The 19,562-nt window shown below is 41.7% G+C and overlaps 1 protein-coding gene across 1 annotated transcript in view; it reads right to left on the minus strand.

Annotated features, from left to right (window-relative positions):
- Positions 1–19,562, minus strand: part of LAMA2 (laminin subunit alpha 2) — a 901,593-nt gene that overhangs the window by 191,467 nt on the left and 690,564 nt on the right. The window contains exon 36 of the mRNA XM_088452064.1: positions 12,651–12,762. Within this exon, the coding sequence (XP_088308190.1) occupies positions 12,651–12,762 (112 nt within the window). The remainder of the gene's footprint in view (positions 1–12,650; positions 12,763–19,562) is intronic.

Raw genomic sequence — 19,562 nt, forward strand, 5'->3', positions numbered from 1 at the left:
TGTGGCCAATGAAACTCATTGACAATCATAAAACAATACCTTTAAAAGGTTTATCTGTTTAAAACTAGATTAAACCACACATCTTTGTCTGAAGCTTAATTTGGGACTTTGCTCAAATCCAAATCTATGCTCTTTTTCTTTGATCTCGTCTTGAAATCCAAATCCTTCAATTGAGTTAAAGATGCCGGGACTGACTGCCAGGATTGACTGTTTAAGCTCTGGCTGCTTAAAGCTCCTAGGAAATTGTGTGATATAATAGCTACACTGTAATAGGCATTTTCAGAAGTTCGCTTAAACTGTTTTTAATCTAGTTCTTCCCTTATGCATCTGTACTTGAAAACAGGGCTGCATAATCAATTCTATAAATTAATCAGAAATCCGGTTAACCTCTAAAGAACAATTGTGCTTATATTACAAGATGGGCATCTACAGATATATATTTTTTTTTTACCAAACAAACAATATAAGACACAGTCTTGCAAATAAAATTACCAATGTTAAGAGCAAGTAATTCTGTTTTGGCATTTGCTGAAAAATTCTCTAAAAATTCTCATCAAAGTACAATTTCATATTTTAATCAAAACTGAATACAACTGAAGTGTGAGTGTGATAGGGAAAAGTTGTTTATCACTGAATTGTATGTGTCACTACTGCGGCTTCTGACAGTTTGAGAATGCCACATTTTTCTTGATTGGTCTACAGGGACATATAAGAAAAAGTTGCATGTCTCTGCCCACATTCCATTAAAAAGGATAATGTTATTGATATCAAAAATATGCAAATTACAGTATACCTTCTATTTCAGGAAGGCTACAATTGTTGTGATTTCATTTATATGTCACTGAAGCCCTGATGATTATTTTATATCAGGCTCACTGAAGTATTATCAGCTGCAGTTGTTGCACATTTCTGGATATATATATATATATATATATATATATATATATATATACATATATATATATCAGAAAAAATCGAGCCAGAGTCCACTAAAGGCATAAACCTATAATTAAAACAAAAATATTCGGAATATTGTCTTAAGGCACTGGTACATTATCCAATCGGATGCAACAATTGGTGATATTTGCAAGGATTTGCCAATGTTTTGTTACAAGAGAAGCAATAACATTAAAGACAAAAATAACTGGCCAATTATTAAATCTGATGAATCTATTGGCCTATCTAACACGGACATCATGCCTTGCTACTCCAGAGGGAGAAATTTACGTGATATTCTAGTTAGATCTGACATCACTAGTCATAATACAGTATCGGCCAAAAGCCACTTTTTATCTAATAAAAAAACTGGATGCTTTAAGTGTACCTGCGTTACATGTAGGTACTTAATACCAGTAACACGTTTAACCACCCCCACACTGGTAGGAAATTTCATATTCTGCATCAGTTGACTTGTAACAGTACATATGTCGTGTACCAGATTGTCTGCCCTTGCGGCTTGTCCTATATTGGGAAGACCCAATGTAAATTTAAGGAGCGCATGGCAATGCTTCGCTCAAGCATTAGAGCTGCATTGGCATGCGGTACGAGCGAACAACCTGTCGCTCGCCATTTTGCAGAACTAAAGCATAGCTTGGCAAGCCTGCGTTATTGGATAATTGATCATGCTCCACAATCTGTTAGGGGTAGCGAAAGGAGTCGCCTATTAATGCAGTGTGAAGCAAGGTGGATCCACCGACTCGATGTAATTGCTCCCCGAGGTCTAAATGAATCAATTTCCTTATCCTGTTTCAGAATTAGTGCTTACTCATTAATGATCTCTTTTACAGGGGGTGTTTTAGAGATTTCTTTGTGTAATGTTTCTCTCACACGATCATATTTGCATTCTCTTTATTTGATCCCTGCTTATTAATCTTCTCCCATTATGGGATTAGTTTGATTTTATGCCATATGATAATGTGGTCTCACTCATGTTTTTCTATGTCCCGCTCTTTAATATGTACTACTTCTCTTCCAGCGTCTTCCGCTATGTGGCTTTGTTATTAATGTTTCCATGGTGATGGGCACAATGTTTGTGTCATCGCGCATTGCGCGATGACGTCATCAGCGACTGCCGCCGGCCGGGTGCATGGTCCTGCTTCCAGCGCAGTTTTCTCACAGGGTGCAGCATGTATATAAGGTAAGCATGTATTGTCTTTTTCATAATCCTGAAGATGGTATATTAAAATACCGAAACGTTAATTTACTGAACACATGAGTGGTAATATTTCTTACGAGAGTGCCACACCTCTGGATTGTTTTATATATATATATATATATATATATATCAGAAAAAATCGAGCCAGAGTGCACTAAAGGCATAAACCTATACTTGGTGCATAATAGACAAACATTAGCATATAAAACAATTACATGTGCAAAGTGCACCAAGGAATAAGCAATAAATAATTAAAACAAAAATATTCGGAATATTGTCTTAAGGCACTGGTACATTATCCAATTGGATGCAACAATTGGTGATATTTGCAAGGATTTGCCAATGTTTTGTTACAAGAGAAGCAATAACATTAAAGACATTGTAGCCAAGTCAGATATTGGAGCACCAAAATTTAATTCCTGGCTTTGCACTAAAAATTGGTGTATTTAAATGCCATGGTTGTGTCAACTGCCAATATTTGAGTGTTGGCACACATTTTGTCAATCCAGCTAATAATATGGAATTCAAGATCAAATATCACTTAAATTGTGATAGTCGCTATGTCATCTATCTCATTAAATGCCCATGCCAATTGCTTATGTTGGGAAGACCATAAGACTATTAAAAGAGAGAATTGTGTTACATCGCTCTTCAATCAAGAAGGCAATGCGTATTGTGGACTCTAATACTCCCCCAGTTGCAAAACACTTTGCATCATGTAAACATACTATGCAAGAATTTTGCTTTCAACCAATTGATCATGTACCACCGCTCAGGAGGGGCGGAGATCGTAACAAATTACTTCTTCAGAGGGAATGCTATTTGATTAATTGCCTCAATACTATAACACCCAACGATCTAAATGAGGATTTATCCTTCAGCTGTTTTCTATAATTTATGTATTGGTTTACTTTACTGATGGTTGTCTGTTATTATATTATTATATAACGTTACTTATGTTGTGCTATGTAGGATCTGTTTTTTCTTTTTTGTGTTTTCCGTTTTGTGTTTTTTGCCTTTTTGTCTTGTATGTATATGTCTCCTTTCTTTTTCCACACAAAATCCTCACGACATCCGGTTTTTATTAAATATATTTGTTTGGTTACCTTTCTTGTGCCCTCACATCAAATTAGTATTGTTTCGGCATCTGTTATGATGCGTGAGGTTGCCATGACTATGGATATTGGCATCCGGCAGCCAGCCGTCAATCTTGTATGACGTCTGGCTATCCGACGTTGCCATGCTGACTTTGGGTTTGTTTATCCTTGCAGTAGTACGTCACTTTCGTTTGTGATGTTGCATTTTGTGCCACACTCGCGGAACGTCACTTCCGCTTGTGACACTTAGCTGTTTATACGTTACCGGATGTGCGGGCTCTGACCGGAGCACTGCATGTGCTTTTTGCCTGATGCTTCACACAGGTGAGTTGATTTGTGTTGATTGGATTGCAGGTGCATATTTTGCTATGGGTCTTGGTGTATTAACTGCTCATGATGAACGTTTATGGTTGACACCGAAACAGCTGCTGTCGAGCACCTTATACCTGATAGGGACTTTACCTTGCTTCTCTGATAAGTATCTGACTTGGCTATATATTATGCAATTTCTGCTGCTATGAAGTCTCCTCATACCCTGATGCATATTATGCACTTTATTGATGTTTTACTCCTTGTAACTGGATAAAATAATTTTTTGCATTTAAATGGATGTGCTGGCTCGATTTTTTTCTGCACTAAGCCTTCTATGTGCTATGCACTCCCTTCTCGCATTATAGGTGGAGTGTGCTGCTGGTTTTTATACTATATATATATATATATATATATATATATATATATCTCTTACTCCATAGGTGCGGCACTCCACAAGAAAAAATCACAACTCAGTCACAGCTTGGAATAGTCAGTCTTTCAATGCCTAAGATTCTGGCATTTTCATCGTAACATGACAGAATCTTAGGTATTAAAACATTGACTATTCTAAGCTGTGATTGAGTTGCGATCATTTTCTTGTGTGGAGTGCCGCACCTATGGAGTAATGTGTGTCGTCTAATCATGTGCAGGCAACTGGCTAAGTATCCTACTGTATACAAGGATTGCCGGATATATATATATATATATATATATATATATATATATTGTGACACAGTCAGATTAGGGGTTCCCTCTCCTGGGTAGAAGGACTCCTTTCTTACACACACCCACAGCAGCAGGGAAGCAGCACACCAGTCTGGATGCAAGTACAAGCTGGTCGGCGCCAGTCTTTATTGTACAATGTCAGAAACAACATAAAGAAAACATAAACATAAAGCCTAGCCCTGTCGGGGCACTAACTTCACAGGTAGTTCCCTCACTACCAGAACCTGGCAGGGCCTAATGCCCTCACCAGCAACCAAGCACAGCACAACACTTACAGTTAGGTTTTCAAGTGTCTCTGAGCAAACACCCTGTCTGCTCTCCCAGGTGAGACACTCAGCCTTATCCAAACTAGGCTTATATTGGCCACTCTCAGGTGGAAACCCTAACAAGCCTGTTACCAGGCTGCAAGAACCAAAACCTGGAGTGGCCGTGGGTGGAGCCCTCCCTCTCCTCTCACCCACAACCCCCAGGTCCCAAACCGGCTTTTCAAAAAGCCGAAACTCAAGCCTGCTATACTGCAGACTTTATCCTGGGGGTTTAAAACACATAAGACAGGAATCTGGGACAAATGTACCTGCCACAGACCACTTTACCAATGATCCTATCACATATCCCCCCCTTTGTTTCGACCTGTGGGGCGGAACAACTGAAGCCCCCAAACAATGAACGCGTGACAACGCGTCAGCTTGGCCAGCTGGCTTCCTGGCCTGTGTTCCACTGAAAATTTAAAAGTTTGTAACGCCAAGAACCATCTCGTAATTCTCGCATTACTGTCCTTATTTTCAGACATCCACTTCAAAGGGGCATGGTCAGTGATCAATTTGAACTTTCTTCCGACCAAGTAGTACCTGAGAGCCTCTAACACCCACTTTATGGCCAACGCCTCCTTCTCCACTGTGGCATAGTTTCTCTCATGTACATTCAACTTTCTACTTAGATAGAAAATAGGGTGTTCCTCACCCTCCTTGTTCTGGGACAGGACCGCTCCAATACCTACTTCTGATGCATCGGTTTGTACTATGAATTCCCTTTCAAAATTAGGAGTCATCAGGACTGGTTGGGAACACAACGCTACTTTCAACTCCTGAAAAGCTTTCTCTGCCTCAGGACTCCATTCTACCATGACTTTTTGTTTGCCTTTGGTCAGGTCAGTCAGTAAGACTGCCATGGTGGCAAAGTTGGGTATAAACCTCCTGTAGTACCCCGTAATTCCCAAGAAGGCTCTCACCTGCTTCTTATTCAGAGGCCGTGGCCAGTTTTGTATGGCATCAACTTTATTGAGCTGAGGCTTTATCAGGCCTCTGCCAATGGTGTATCCAAGATATTTTACTTCCTCCATGCCTAGACAACACTTTTTTGGGTTGGCTGTCAAACCTGCCTTATAGATGGAGTCCAAAACTGCTTGTACCCTGGGTAAGTGAGACTGCCATTCAGGACTATGAATGACCACGTCATCCAGATAAGCAGCCGCATACCGTCTATGGGGCCTTAGAATCCTGTCCATCATTCTGTGGAAGGTAGCAGGTGCCCCATGTAGCCCGAAGGGCAACATCTTGTACTGAAACAAGCCCTCTGGCGCTGAAAAAGCTGTCTTTCGTTTGGCGCTCTCGGTTAACGGTACTTGCCAATACGCTTTGGTTAGGTAAAGAGTGGTTAAATACCTTGCCGTCCCTAGTCTCTCAATCAATTCATCCACTCTTGGCATCGGGTAGGCATCGAATTTTGAAACACTGTTCAACTTTCGGAAGTCATTGCAGAAACGCACACTCCCGTCGGGCTTTGGAATCAACACAATGGGACTTGACCATTCACTATGTGATTCTTCAATAACCCCTAAATCTAGCATATTTTTAATTTCTTTCAACACTGATTCTCTTTGTGCTTCTGGCAACCTATAGGGCTTTAGATTAACTTTAACCCCTGGGTCAGTGATGATGTCATGTTTAATGACCGAGGTTTTCCCAGGTACGTCAGAGAACAGCACCCTATTTCTGATCAGAAACTCCTTGACCTCTTCTTGTTGTATTGCCGACAGGGTTTTTGCCACTGTCACTTCGGGAACTAAGGGCCCTGGATTTACTGGAGGGGCTCGGACGGCCGACAGTGCTGTTCTATCTTTCCAGGGCTTTAACAGATTTATATGGTATATCTGTTCCGGCTTTCTTTTCCCCGGCTGGTAAACTTTGTAATTGACCTGCCCCACTCTTTCTAAGATTTCAAAGGGCCCTTGCCATTTAGCCAAAAGTTTATTTTCCACAGTGGGAACCAATACTAACACTCTGTCCCCAGGAGCAAAGCTGCGTAACCGAGCATTGCGGTTGTATACCCTCTGCTGTGCCTGTTGAGCCTGTTCCAGGTGCTCTCTCACTATCGGCACTACCGCAGCAATTCTCTCCTGCAGTTGAGAAACATACTCTATCACGGTTTTGTAAGGACTAGACTGCCCCTCCCATGTCTCTTTGGCAATGTCTAGTAACCCCCTTGGGTGTCTCCCATACAACAAGTCGAAGGGTGAAAACCCGGTGGAGGACTGGGGAACTTCTCTTATGGCCAACAATAAATACGGCAATAAGTAATCCCAATCCCTACCATCCTTGTCGACCACTTTCCTAAGCATGTGTTTTAACGTCTTGTTAAACCTCTCGACCAGCCCATCGGTTTGGGGGTGATAAACCGAAGTTCTTAACTGTTCAATTTTGAACAGGCAACATAACTCTTTCATGACTTTTGACATAAATGGTGTACCCTGGTCAGTTAGTATCTCCTTGGGTATACCCAGCCTGCTAAAGACATGAACTAGCTCTCTGGCAATGGTCTTGGTTGACGTATTGCGCAACAGGATCGCTTCCGGGTACCTGGTAGCGTAATCAATTATGACCAGAATATACTGGTGTCCCCTGGCAGACTTCATTAAGGGTCCAACCAAATCCATCGCTATTCTTTCAAACGGCACCTCTATAATAGGCAATGGAACTAGTGGACCCTTAAAATGTGGCCTGGGAGCATGATACTGACACTCAGGGCAGGATGCGCAAAAGTCAGACACCTCTTTATGAAGCCCGGGCCAGAAAAACCTCTGCATTATTCGCTCAGTGGTTTTCTCTACCCCTAGATGGCCTGCCGTTATATGACCATGGGCCAGATCCAACACTGTTCTTCTGTAGGCTTTTGGAACTATTAGTTGTTCCACAATATCTTCCCCCTTCTTAGTCACCTGATATAACAAATCCTGACACATTGCCATGTGGGGATAGGACAAAGGACTATCAGGGTCTACGGGTTTACCGTCAACTACTTTTACATTCTCCCTGGCTTTTACCAAAGTAGGGTCATTCAACTGCTCCACGGCAAAGACCTCTCTTCTGACCTCTAAATCAGGCAGATGATCACCTGGCCCAACAACACTTCCCACCTCAATGGGAGACACATCAGTTGGCGGGCCACCGACACATTCCGCATTCTCTAGTTCGCCAACCATAGTAGAAAAAGGGAATAACTCTGACTCAGAAGAAACTCCCTCCTCCACTACATCGACTACCTTCTCAAATGGATCGGGGTTGTTCACCTCTGGAACAAAACGGCTTTCCCACAACTTCCAGAAGTGAGCAAAGTCTCTCCCCAATATTGCATCTTACACCAGACCATGCACCAAACCCACAGAAACTATAGCAGAGCCACATGGTGTCTCGATGTTCACCTCAGCCGCAACATAATATCGAGTATCCCCATGTATGCAGGTCACACCAACAGTTTTCCCTGTATGCCTCAAGGGGTTCACCAGCTCAGCTTTTATAAGTGTCACCAAGCTACCAGAGTCTAACAGTGCCTCTACTCGGTTGCCATCTACAGTGAGTACACACATGTGCTTATCAGTCTCAGCCTGCCGGTCAGCCGTACAGGCTGTCTGTGCAAAGAAAGACCCCCTGTGGTAGACATGAGCAGTATCACATTGCATAGGTTCAGTTGTAAGTGAACAATTAGCGGCAATATGGCCGAAGCCACCACATCGGAAACACTGAGTCATATTAATGTCTAGTCGTTTACGGGGCAAGAACCTTCCTGGCCTGGCAGTCCTGTCTCCAGGTTCTACACCCTCAGTCTTAGGTACATTCCACCGCCCAGCACCCTTCTCCCCTGGAACAGTCTTACCAGTGTCTGTGGGAGTTCGCCGGTGCGCCATCGGGGCTCGGTGGGGCATACTCATCAGCTCCTCAGCCGCCACGTACCTCTCCACCAGCTCGACCAACTGGTCCGCGGACTTAGGCCCTGATTCAGAGCCGGTCGCTATTTGCGCTCGCTCGTCCAAAAAATAGGGGTGGCTATTCAAATGAACCATTCGCTGTTTGCGGTCTGTTCACGCCTCTATGTCTGAACGAGCGAACAAAACTTGCGGTCGTTTTTTTGAAACTACGCCCCCTGGCCGCTCGCATCCGACGTCATGTCCGCTATTTATTAGATTAATCAAGTACATCGAACAGGGTATGAACTGCTCGCTATTCTTGTGGTTGGTTTTAGCTACCACAATGTTGCGAGCAGTTCTGGCTAAAAAAAACCAAGTGACGCTGCTGTTTTAAATATGCACACCCATAAAACGCCCGTTTTGACCTTTAAGCACGCCTGCGTTCTGATTTCCACTCCCCGTTCTCAAGCACCTTCCCCTGTTACCACCCACATACGCCTCATCCTGTCACTCAAATTAGCAGGCATTTGCTATTTTGCGAGCACATGAATTTCGGCCGCACTGACTGGTTCGCGCATGCGTATAATGATCCGTATGCATGCGCAGTTTGGCAAACATCGCTCAGAGCGAACGAGCTGCTGCTTACGAGTGGCTCTGAATGAGGGCCTTAGGGTCTGCATGGCTCACCCACTTGCGCAGAGTCACAGGTAAGGATCGCAGGTACCAGTACATCACGACCCTTTCCACGATCTGTGGTCCCATCAGCGTCTCAGGCTGTAGCCATTTTGAGGACATCTGGACGAGGTCATGCATCTGTGAACGTGGAGGCTTGTCCCTATGGAACTCCCAGCGGTGGACCCGTTGGGCACGAACAAAGGTGGTGACTCCCAAGCGAGTTAGGATCTCCTGTTTTAGTTTTTTATAGTCCTTGGCATCAGCCAGGCATAAGTCAAAATATGCTTTTTGTGGCTCCCCCGACAAAAAAGGTGCCACCAGACTTGCCTACTGCTCCTTGGGCCAACTCTCCCTTTCGGCCGTTCTTTCAAATGCGGCAAGATAGGCCTCCACATCATCGCCCGAAGTCATCTTTTGGAGGAAGTGACTGGCTCGCACGTGACATCCACACCAGTCTGGATGAGTGTTGGTGGGAGGACCAGTATTAACATCTCTGAGCCGGGCGACCAGGTGCTGTACCACCTCTCTTATGGCCTGGCTGTTTTCCGCTAAGGCCTGGCGGGTTTCCTCAATGGAGACCTGTTGAAGTCTGTTAGTCTCCTGCTGAGCTGCCCTGGCAGATTCCTGCTGAGCTGCTGTAGCTTGGAGCAAGGCCTTAATAATGTCCTCCATTTTGTCCTGGGGTGTAGGTTGGAAGCTGAACCTTGCCTCTCTGAGCATTGGCTGATGCCTCCTCTATGGGACTCCAAGGACACAGTGTTATTTCCACACTCACAAATTGGGTGTCTGTCCCTTTAATTTTTAAATGGAAAGTTTTCCTCTTGCTGCAACTTTAGTGTGTGTGGTTGCCCGCATTCTCCACCATATTGTGACAAAGTCAGATTAGGGGTTCCCTCTCCTGGGTAGAAGGACTCCTTTCTTACACACACCCACAGCAGCAGGGAAGCAGCACACCAGTCTGGATGCAAGTACAAGCTGGTCGGCGCCAGTCTTTATTGTACAATGTCAGAAACAATATAAAGAAAACATAAACATAAAGCCTAGCCCTGTCGGGGCACTAACTTCACAGGTAGTTCCCTCACTACCAGAACCTGGCAGGGCCTAATGCCCTCACCAGCAACCAAGGCACAGCACAACAATTACAGTTAGGTTTTCAAGTGTCTCTGAGCAAACTCCCTGTCTGCTCTCCCAGGTGAGACACTCAGCCTTATCCAAACTAGGCTTATATTGGCCACTCTCAGGTGGAAACCCTAACAAGCCTGTTACCAGGCTGTGAGAACCAAAACCTGGAGTGGCCGTGGGTGGAGCCCTCCCTCTCCTCTCACCCACAACCCCCAGGTCCCAAACCGGCTTTTCAAAAAGCCGAAACTCAAGCCTGCTATACTGCAGACTTTATCCTGGGGGTTTAAAACACATAAGACAGGAATCTGGGACAAATGTACCTGCCACAGACCACTTTACCAATGATCCTATCACAATATATATATATATATTTCAGCACTTATAAACTTTGTTTTTCGCTTCTTATGAGCCTTTAACAAGTTACCACATTGGCCACACACTTCTAATTGCTTGTGTGCTCGGTATTATTAGTATACTCACAGTTTTTACAAACATAGGGGGACACCTGGTCCTATGTCACTTCCTGTCATTACTCATAAATACTGCACATGTCCCAAGCATAAACACAACAGCATTTGTTTGCTCTAGCCACTATGTCTTTACGTAAGATGTATTTTTGTTTTAATTATTTATTGCTTATTCCTTGGTGCACTTTGCACATGTAATTGTTTTATATGCTAATATTTGTCTACTATGCACAAAGTATAGGTTTATACCTTTAGTGCACTCTGCACATGTAGTTGTTTTATATGCTAATGTTTGTTCACCATGTAAATGTCCATGTTTAAGTGCATTTTGCACATGTAGCTGCTTTATTTTCTAATGTTTGTTTTCTATGCAGAGTGTGTATGCCCATGTTTCAGTACACTTTGCACATGTAGCCTACTACCAATAATGAGCCTTTTTATTATATGTTTTTTAATTTCTATGTTGATTTTCAATTTTATTGATAACATAGTACTATTATTGATAACATAATACTGTCCACACCGTTTATTGATATTACTGAGTCTATATGTCTACCCCTGCGCATATATATTTTACTTCTTTTAAATTGTAACATGTACAGATGATTTTTAGTATTAGCAACCATATTAAGGGTCTGGAAGACATATCTGTATTTTCTGTAACCCTGTTTTTCTTCTGATTTTTGTTTGTTTCTTTTTATATTACAGCTATATGTATCTCTTATTATACTATGCCTTGATAAAGGTTCTAATGTGGACTGTAATGTTGGCAACTATTTCTACGCATGCTAATAAAGCTTATGTATTATTGTGAATAAACAAGTGTGGAGAATGCCTTAATCTCAGCAACCCATGGAGTTACCTTTTGGATATATATATATATATATATATATATATATATATGATAAAACTCTTTTTTTACTTGGTGAATGTGCACCTAGTAATATAGTTTCTGCAGAAGTGAAAGTGATTGAATTATGGTAGGAATGCATATGGTTAATAACTATTTTGATGCACAGGTGACAGCTTTTTTCTGGTGTTTGAATAACAGGAAAAGTTATTTGAATGTACCGTAATATCTCCAATACTGTTTTCGTCAATGCATCCACTGCTGCATCTGAAACTTTGGGGGGGATATTGAGTTTTCAGTGACGTGTTGCCGCAATCTCCAGCTGCACACATCCTAGGGAATTACTGTAGCCCAACATTGCTAATTTTCTTACACACCTGTATGGGGTGTGAGGAACCATTGCCGATGTTTGTGGCCCTGAGGTTCAGGCGTCATGACTGTACCAACTACAATTCGCAGTCATTGCAATTAATTGATTTACCCATGGGGATATCAGGCTGTAAGATGTCCCCCATGTTTGATTCCTCCTTGTAGGTTACTGATCATGTACAAGTTTTAGATAATGTCTTAGGCCAGTTACCCACTGATAGTAGGAAATTACCAGTAACACTATATGTAAATATTATCATGTTTGTTAGGTAGTGGAAACTAATGTTTGCATTTGTGGTCATGGTGGTGATGGCAATGGAGAACACTTCCAGTGAACGTGAGCAAACAGAGCAGTGTATATGTGATACCCATTTATATGCCTTTACTAGCATTAAAAACTAGTAAAAGTATATTGTTTTACACCAGTGGGGCCAAAATGACGGACAGCATCAGAAATAGGGGAAAGAATTTGCTGTTAAATTTCAGTAACATTACTCAGATTACACCTTTCAAGGAATATATTTATAATGGCATGACATGCATACTGTACCAAAACCTGCAAAATCATAAAGTAGAAGTTAATAGTGATTTTTTTTTATTTTAAATGAATACAGTTATTGGAAGCACCATATACTTAAAATACAACCTTACTGTAGTGATCATAAATGAAAATTCTGCAATTCTGCAGTGGATTTACCCTTTGATATCTGTAGAGTGTCTTTTACAAAATCTTCCAGTTGTTTTGCCCTCTCATTTGTCCTTTCAGCATCCTTCCCAGTCTGTTCTCCATCTGCAGATACTTTTGCAGCCTGTCAGTCATTTAGGAGAAAAGAAAAAGAAAACCAATTGCAGTAATAGATTTTTCAGTGGCTGCAAACTGTATTTTAAAAGGTAACTCTCAGTTGACCTCCGTGTCTATATATACTTTACTTTACAGATAAAAGAAATCAATACATTATTGATCATATCAACTGGAAATTAAATATGATGCACAGGTTAACAAATAAATTGCATTAGTTTCCCATTACCTAAATATAGGAAGTTTCTATTTCAACATCAGATAAGTGTGCTTGATAAGAAATGGCAAGTGTGCTGGGCTGAGTTATTGAAAGATTATTTAAAGTACTAAACAGATACATTTTGAAACAGATGGAATTAAGTTTAATTTGTCCATTGATCGAAGTATAACTAACATTGTCTAAAAGCTTTTTCCCTCAGGCCTGCTAGCAAAAAAAAGTAGTTCATCTCAGTAAGACTCTCACTTGAAAGGCATCCTGAATCAATATTTGAATTCTGATTACACCATTTTAATATACAAGCCATTGACTGGACACAATAGACAGCTAGGCTTGCTTCTGCCTGAATGCAAATATAAATGTAAAATAATGTAATGTGCAGTATATAAATAGACTATAAATGGCAAGCTATGAATAAACATTAAATCACTCCTTTAATTTCTAGCTTATGACAGTGCAAGTGATAAGACATAGGTGCAGTTATAAACATTAGGGGTCAATGTCACATATGTCTCAGAGAAGGGCTTCTGTGAGCACTTGAGGGTTTTGTTTCCTGCATTGACCACCTGATCTAAGGAGACCGTATTTTCCATAACATCCTACATTATCAATGCGACTTTTAATAAAATCGTAAATTGGGAGAATGTAGGTGATTTATCTATATTAAATTGCAAAACGAACAAGGAGGACTTTAAATGACTTCCATAGTAGATGCCCAATATCAAACCAGCATCTACAGAGTAATATTTACCATGTATACAAAGTAGGCACATGCAGAGGGCAGCACTATCAATGGACGCTCAAAATGGTTTTATGTTGACTACATGTATATGTTGTATTATAAATTCCTTTTTGTGTATATTTTCATTACAAATCATCTATTTTGCCCAGCATCAATATTTCAGGATGGGTGTTGAATACAGGGGTACTGTATGAGCATGAACAGCTACTCATTTAGAGTACAGTATATTCAGTTGCAGTTTGTAGTCCAGCATCATCATATATACAGCATTTCTTCTGTAGTATAATGTCATTTAAATACTAATTTTTCAAACATTCTGGGGCCAATGTAGAGTTCAATGCAAGTCAGTTCTGCAGATGTATCTTACATGGTTCCATGCTGCGCATGCTCCAGAGCAGAGTGTATGCAACTATAGTGATAAACAAATCAACTGCTACAGAATAGGTGTAACTGGGGGGTAAAGTGCATTCACACGTAAGCTGAGTTTATAGAGGGCACATCGACACACTTGTGGTCTATTAAAAATTGTGCATATGAGAAAATATGCTTGTTTTCAGGTGAATCTTTTACAACTGGTGTAAGTGTGCACTGATAATGATGATGGCTATGAGACCAAATGTATGTACAGGAGTTGTCTGACCAAACTTGTGTGCAGCAATATGCATTTTGTTATTATAATTTATTTATATGGCACCACAAGGGGTCCACAGCGCCTAATAGAGTACATAACCAGAAGCAGTATGACCAAAACACAAAAGAAGTGGCTTACAGTACTGCACAAAACACAGCAGATCATGGACAATGTTTATAGACATTGCTGCATCAGCAGTCATAATACCCAAACAAGCAGCAGGGTGACATAACCCAAAAGATTTGTCCCATTGTTTTCAGTGGGGAGGAGGTAATAAGTGAGACTAGGAAAATACATGAGGAAAGAGGGCCCTGTGCTTCCAGTCTAAAGGGGAAGGGCAGACAGACATGGGTGACACAGAGGAGGGAGACAGTGAGGAAAGGACATGGAGCAGTGGGTATTGGTGAGAGCTGGCAGGATTTGATAAAGAAGTGGGCCTTGAAAGCCCATTTGAAATTTTGTAGAGAGTGAAGTCTCTGATAGGGAAAGGGAGAGAGTTCCAGTGGTAGGTAGAGCAGCATGGCCAAAATCTTGGAGGTGAGAATGGGAGGAAGTAATCAGTTATGAGAAGAAGAGGTATTCTTTTGTGGAGCAAAGTGTGAGTGTGAAGGGAGAATAGGTCAGAGATGAAACAGGAGAGGATTGGGTGAGGGCTTTGTAAGTAGTGTGAGGAGTTTGAATTGGGTTCTGATGGGGAAAGAGAACCAGTGAAGTACTTGTAGGAAAGGAGAGGCAGATGTAGTACGCTTGGAGAGGAACTGCAAAAGGTACTGAATGTGTGGTTTGAAGGAGAGGTAGAAGTCAAGAATAACATCAAGATAGCACATGGTGGTGCAGTCAATAGATAATTGTGGGAGGTGAAGTTATTCAGGAGGGTTGGAAAATTATCAGATTAGTCTTAGACATGTTAAGTTTAAGAAAACACTGGGACATCCATGTGAGAAATAGCAGAGAGACATCTGGAGATACAAATGAGGAGTGATAAGGGAAAGGTCACGGGAGGATAGGCAGATCTAAGTGTAATTAGGAAAGAGATGATATTGGAAGCCAAAAAAGATGATGAGCTGACCTAAAGAGGATGTATAAAGGGAGAATAAGAGAATCTAAAAACAGAACTTTGGGGTACACGTACTGGTAGTGGAGTGGTGGAGAAATGGAGTCATAAGATTAGACAGAGAAAGAATGGTCAGAGAGCTAGGAAAAAAGCCAGCAGAGGGCAATATAATGCAGACTTGGGGAGTGAAAGATGTGCAGGAGGAGAGGATGGTCCACAGTGTCAAAAGCAGCAGAGAGGTCAAGTAGAATGAACAGAGAGTAGTGGCCCTTGGATTTCTCAGCAAGGAGGTCATTGCTGACTTTATTGAGGGCAATTTCTGTGGAGTGGGGAGAATGAAAGTCATACTGAAGTGGGTCAAACAAGGAGTGGGAGGAAAGAAAGGTGGTATGGCAGTTGTAGACAATCTGCTCAAAGAGTTTAAAGGCAAAGGGGAGGACAGAGATGGTGTGGTTACTAAAGAGTGTCAGAATCAAGGATTAATTTTTTCAGCACTGTAGGTGGAGAGTTTATATTTGAAATGGAGCAAGTCTGCATTGGAGTGCTATTTCCTCCACTGTCACTCGGTTGTTAGTTAAGGGATGTAGATTCAATCCCGGTTTTCAGGATGCTAGTGCCGGAATCCTGACAATAATCACAATCCCAGCAGTAAATAGTGGGGTTAGGTGGAGAGTTAGAGTTAGGAAGGAAGGAAGGTTATGGTTAGGCACTAGTGGGGAGGGTTAAGTTTAGGATGTGGGGGGAGGTAAGGTTTAGGCACTAGGAGGGGAGGGTTAGGTTTATGCATCAGGGAGAGAGAGGTAGGGGTAGGGTTATGAAACATACCAACAAGTGTCGCTATCATAACCCTGTTGGGATGCCAGCATAGGGATGCTGTCCGCCGGGATCTGAGAGCCAGCATCCTGTACCCAACCAGTTTGTGAACACATTTGCAGATATCTGGTGCATTTGGAGTGAGGAATTGGTGAAATCAGAAATACCACAATGGTGAGTGAAGACCAGATCAAGTGAGTGTCCACTCTCATGGGAGGGTTAAGAGGTCCATTTAAAGAGACCAAATGATGATGTGAGATGAAGGAGTCTAGATGCAGAGGGGTCAGTGGAATCATTGATAGGAATAGTGAAGTCAACTAAGATGTGGAAGGGAAGATCTGAAGAGAGGAATTGGGGGAGCCAGGAAACAAAGCTGTCAAGGAATATGGAGATAGTTCCAGGGGGGCGATAGAGAACAGCTACATGAACCTCAAATACAGAGAATCAAAGGGATGGTTCGAAGGGTATGAGTTGTCAACCCCCAGCGTGGGTGTGTGGGGGGGGGGTGAGAGAAAGCTTGGCCCCCAGAAGAGAATGCAGCAGAAGTGGCATCTTAGGGAGAAATCTAGTACTGAGCATGCAATGCTGGAGCAGTTACGGTCAACTTGTGTTCAACTCTGTTCTAGCCTCTCTGTGACAGACTAGACATTAAAGTATAAAGTGGCAATTTTTAAAAATGCAAAAGCTGCCTGGGCCTGAGAAAAAATAAAATTGCCTCTTTAAATCTAATGACTAAATCACTGACATTTTGCCGCAGCCTGCAGCTCAGAGCTATTACATATACATTTATGTGTTGTATGTCAGTGGATTAATACTATAAACTTATCATTTTGTTAACTATGAAACTTACAAAACTATTGTGAATCTGGCTTCTCAATAGCAGTGTTATAAAGAGAGTAAAGTGTCCCTCTCCTAAGCAGTGCCTGCTTTCACTGAAGGGAAGAATAGACAGTAAGTATATTAAGTATAAACACACCCGCTATTTCAGCTGCATTATATGTAGCACAGTAATACATAGGCTTTGATGCAATAATAATGCCCACAATTGAGTTACTTGCTCTTCATGTTTTTTTTCCAGGGTAGACCAATCTATAAACTGACACTTAGCCCACAAAGATTGCAGATGTAGTTGCTATAGTGACACTCTGGAAACTGAATCTCGATGCTTTTATTGCATAGAACTGATGCATGATTATAGACAAGAAACCCAGTTCTAGCTCTACCAATGGCAAATAATGTTAATTATAGGAATACTGTCTCCCATTTTATTGTTTTAAATTAAGATAATAAAATATATAATAATATATAACTGAAATACATAAAATGACTGAATTTTAAAGAATGCTGCACTGCATCAAACTGCTGTAAAAATATGTTAAACCCACAGGGGTTTACGTTGTGCCATATTTGATGTGTTGGATCAGACATTAATCAATTAAAATAATGCATGTTACATTTCTAGGTAAGCTTCCACTATTTTTACTGTTTGAACTGACCTGAATCTTGCTACAATAACCCATATAATTAAAATGAATAGTGCACATTTCCTTCCTGATGTTGAAGCACATTACTAATTTCAAATTGCTTCTCATTAGATTTACTGTAGGAAGCTTTCCCTGACTGAGAGAAAGATAATTGCAGCTTCAATGATAGTTTGTTTGTTTATTACACTATCTTTTTTGGGTTTTTTAATGTTTCTTGTCTTTAAATATGATGCACCATCATGGAAATAATGGCAAGGATTTAGAAGCAGACAGAAGTGGGAAAAAACTGAGGTTGTCCATATTACATAATAGTACATACTGTGTTCTTTTAAAAATAAAACAGTTTCACAGTTTTTGGAATAAGCCTATAAACTATAAAAGCTGACATTTTTTAATCCTGCAAAACACATTGAAATGTGTTGTGTGAAGATGGACAATAGATCATAGAGATCAGCGCTGCAGAGCCCAGTGCTTAAAATACGATTTATACAGTGTTGGACTGAAGTCTGCACAGTCCATTCTGAAATGAAGTCATAAGGAGGGGGAATAATATTTCAGGTAGCATGCACATTTTGTACTCTAAATACATACAATATTTATATTCTGAGTATGCCTAAGAGGTAACTACAGCTCTGATCACACTTCAAATATTTGTCAAACATGTTTTTGGAACCCACTTGGGGCTCATGCTTATCAGATACTTTAATGGCCACTAGCAGTGTTAAGTGCAGATTATCTTATGATCTTCTCCATATATATATATATATATATATATATATATATATATATATATATATATATATATATATATCTCAGTCCGGACTGTTTCAATTTAAAAAACCAGGATGCCACAGATGCCTGAATTGCATCATTTGTTAGTTTCTACAAACTGGGGATCAATTCAAACACCCTTATACGGGCACATTTTACAACATAAGACAGGTACTTAATTGCTCTTCAAAGGAAGTGATTTACAATATCATCTCTCCCTGTTGCAAATATTACGTGGGCATGACCTCTCGTACATGTAAGGAATGCATGGCCTTACATTGGTCTTCAATAAGAATGACACTTTCCTGTAAGGACATAGACCAGTCTGTAGCAAGACACTTCAAACAAATGAACCATACTTTGGCATCATTAAGATTAGGGGTGAGCGGGTTCGGATTTCCGAAGCCCCCCGAGCCGCCCCGATCCGAGGCCGATCCGAGTCAGGCTCGACTTTTCCCGCCTGACTCGGATCTGAAATCGAGGCAAAACGTCATCATCCCGCCTTCCGGGTCTCATGGGTTTTGGATTCTATATAAGGTACCCGCGTCGGTGCCATTTTTTCACTCGGCTGTGGACAGTGAAGAGGGAGGGTGGGAGTTAGGGCTGGCTGGGCTGTGTAGTGTAGTGTAGTGCAGTGTAGTGTTGTGCTGTGCTGCTGTTGTCCATAGGGGCTGTGTCCACTCCTCCAAAGTCCATAGGGGCTGGCTGTGTTGTGCTGTGCTGCTGTTGTCCATAGGGGCTGTGTCCACTCCTCCAAAGTCCATAGGGGCTGGCTGTGTTGTGCTGTGCTGCTGTTGTCCATAGGGGCTGTGTCCACTCCTCCAAAGTCCATAGGGGCTGGCTGTGTTGTGCTGTGCTGCTGTTGTCCATAGGGGCTGTGTCCACTCCTCCAAAGTCCATAGGGGCTGGCTGTACTGTGTTGTGCAGTCAGTTGTCCATAGGGGCTGTGTCCACTCCAAAGTCCTGTGCAGTGTCCCAGTCCTAAAGGGGTGCTGTAGTGTTGTCCAGGGGGTGCTCTGTCCATCAGGGGTGCTCACCCAGAGTGCAAATTTTTTTTATATTTTTTCTGTGTTTGTGAATTGTGTGCGCAGTAGCCGC

The sequence above is a fragment of the Taudactylus pleione genome, unplaced genomic scaffold (assembly GCF_031769625.1).
Source record: "Taudactylus pleione unplaced genomic scaffold, aTauple2 ptg000006l, whole genome shotgun sequence".
In the NCBI taxonomy this organism is placed as follows: Eukaryota; Metazoa; Chordata; class Amphibia; order Anura; family Myobatrachidae; genus Taudactylus; species Taudactylus pleione.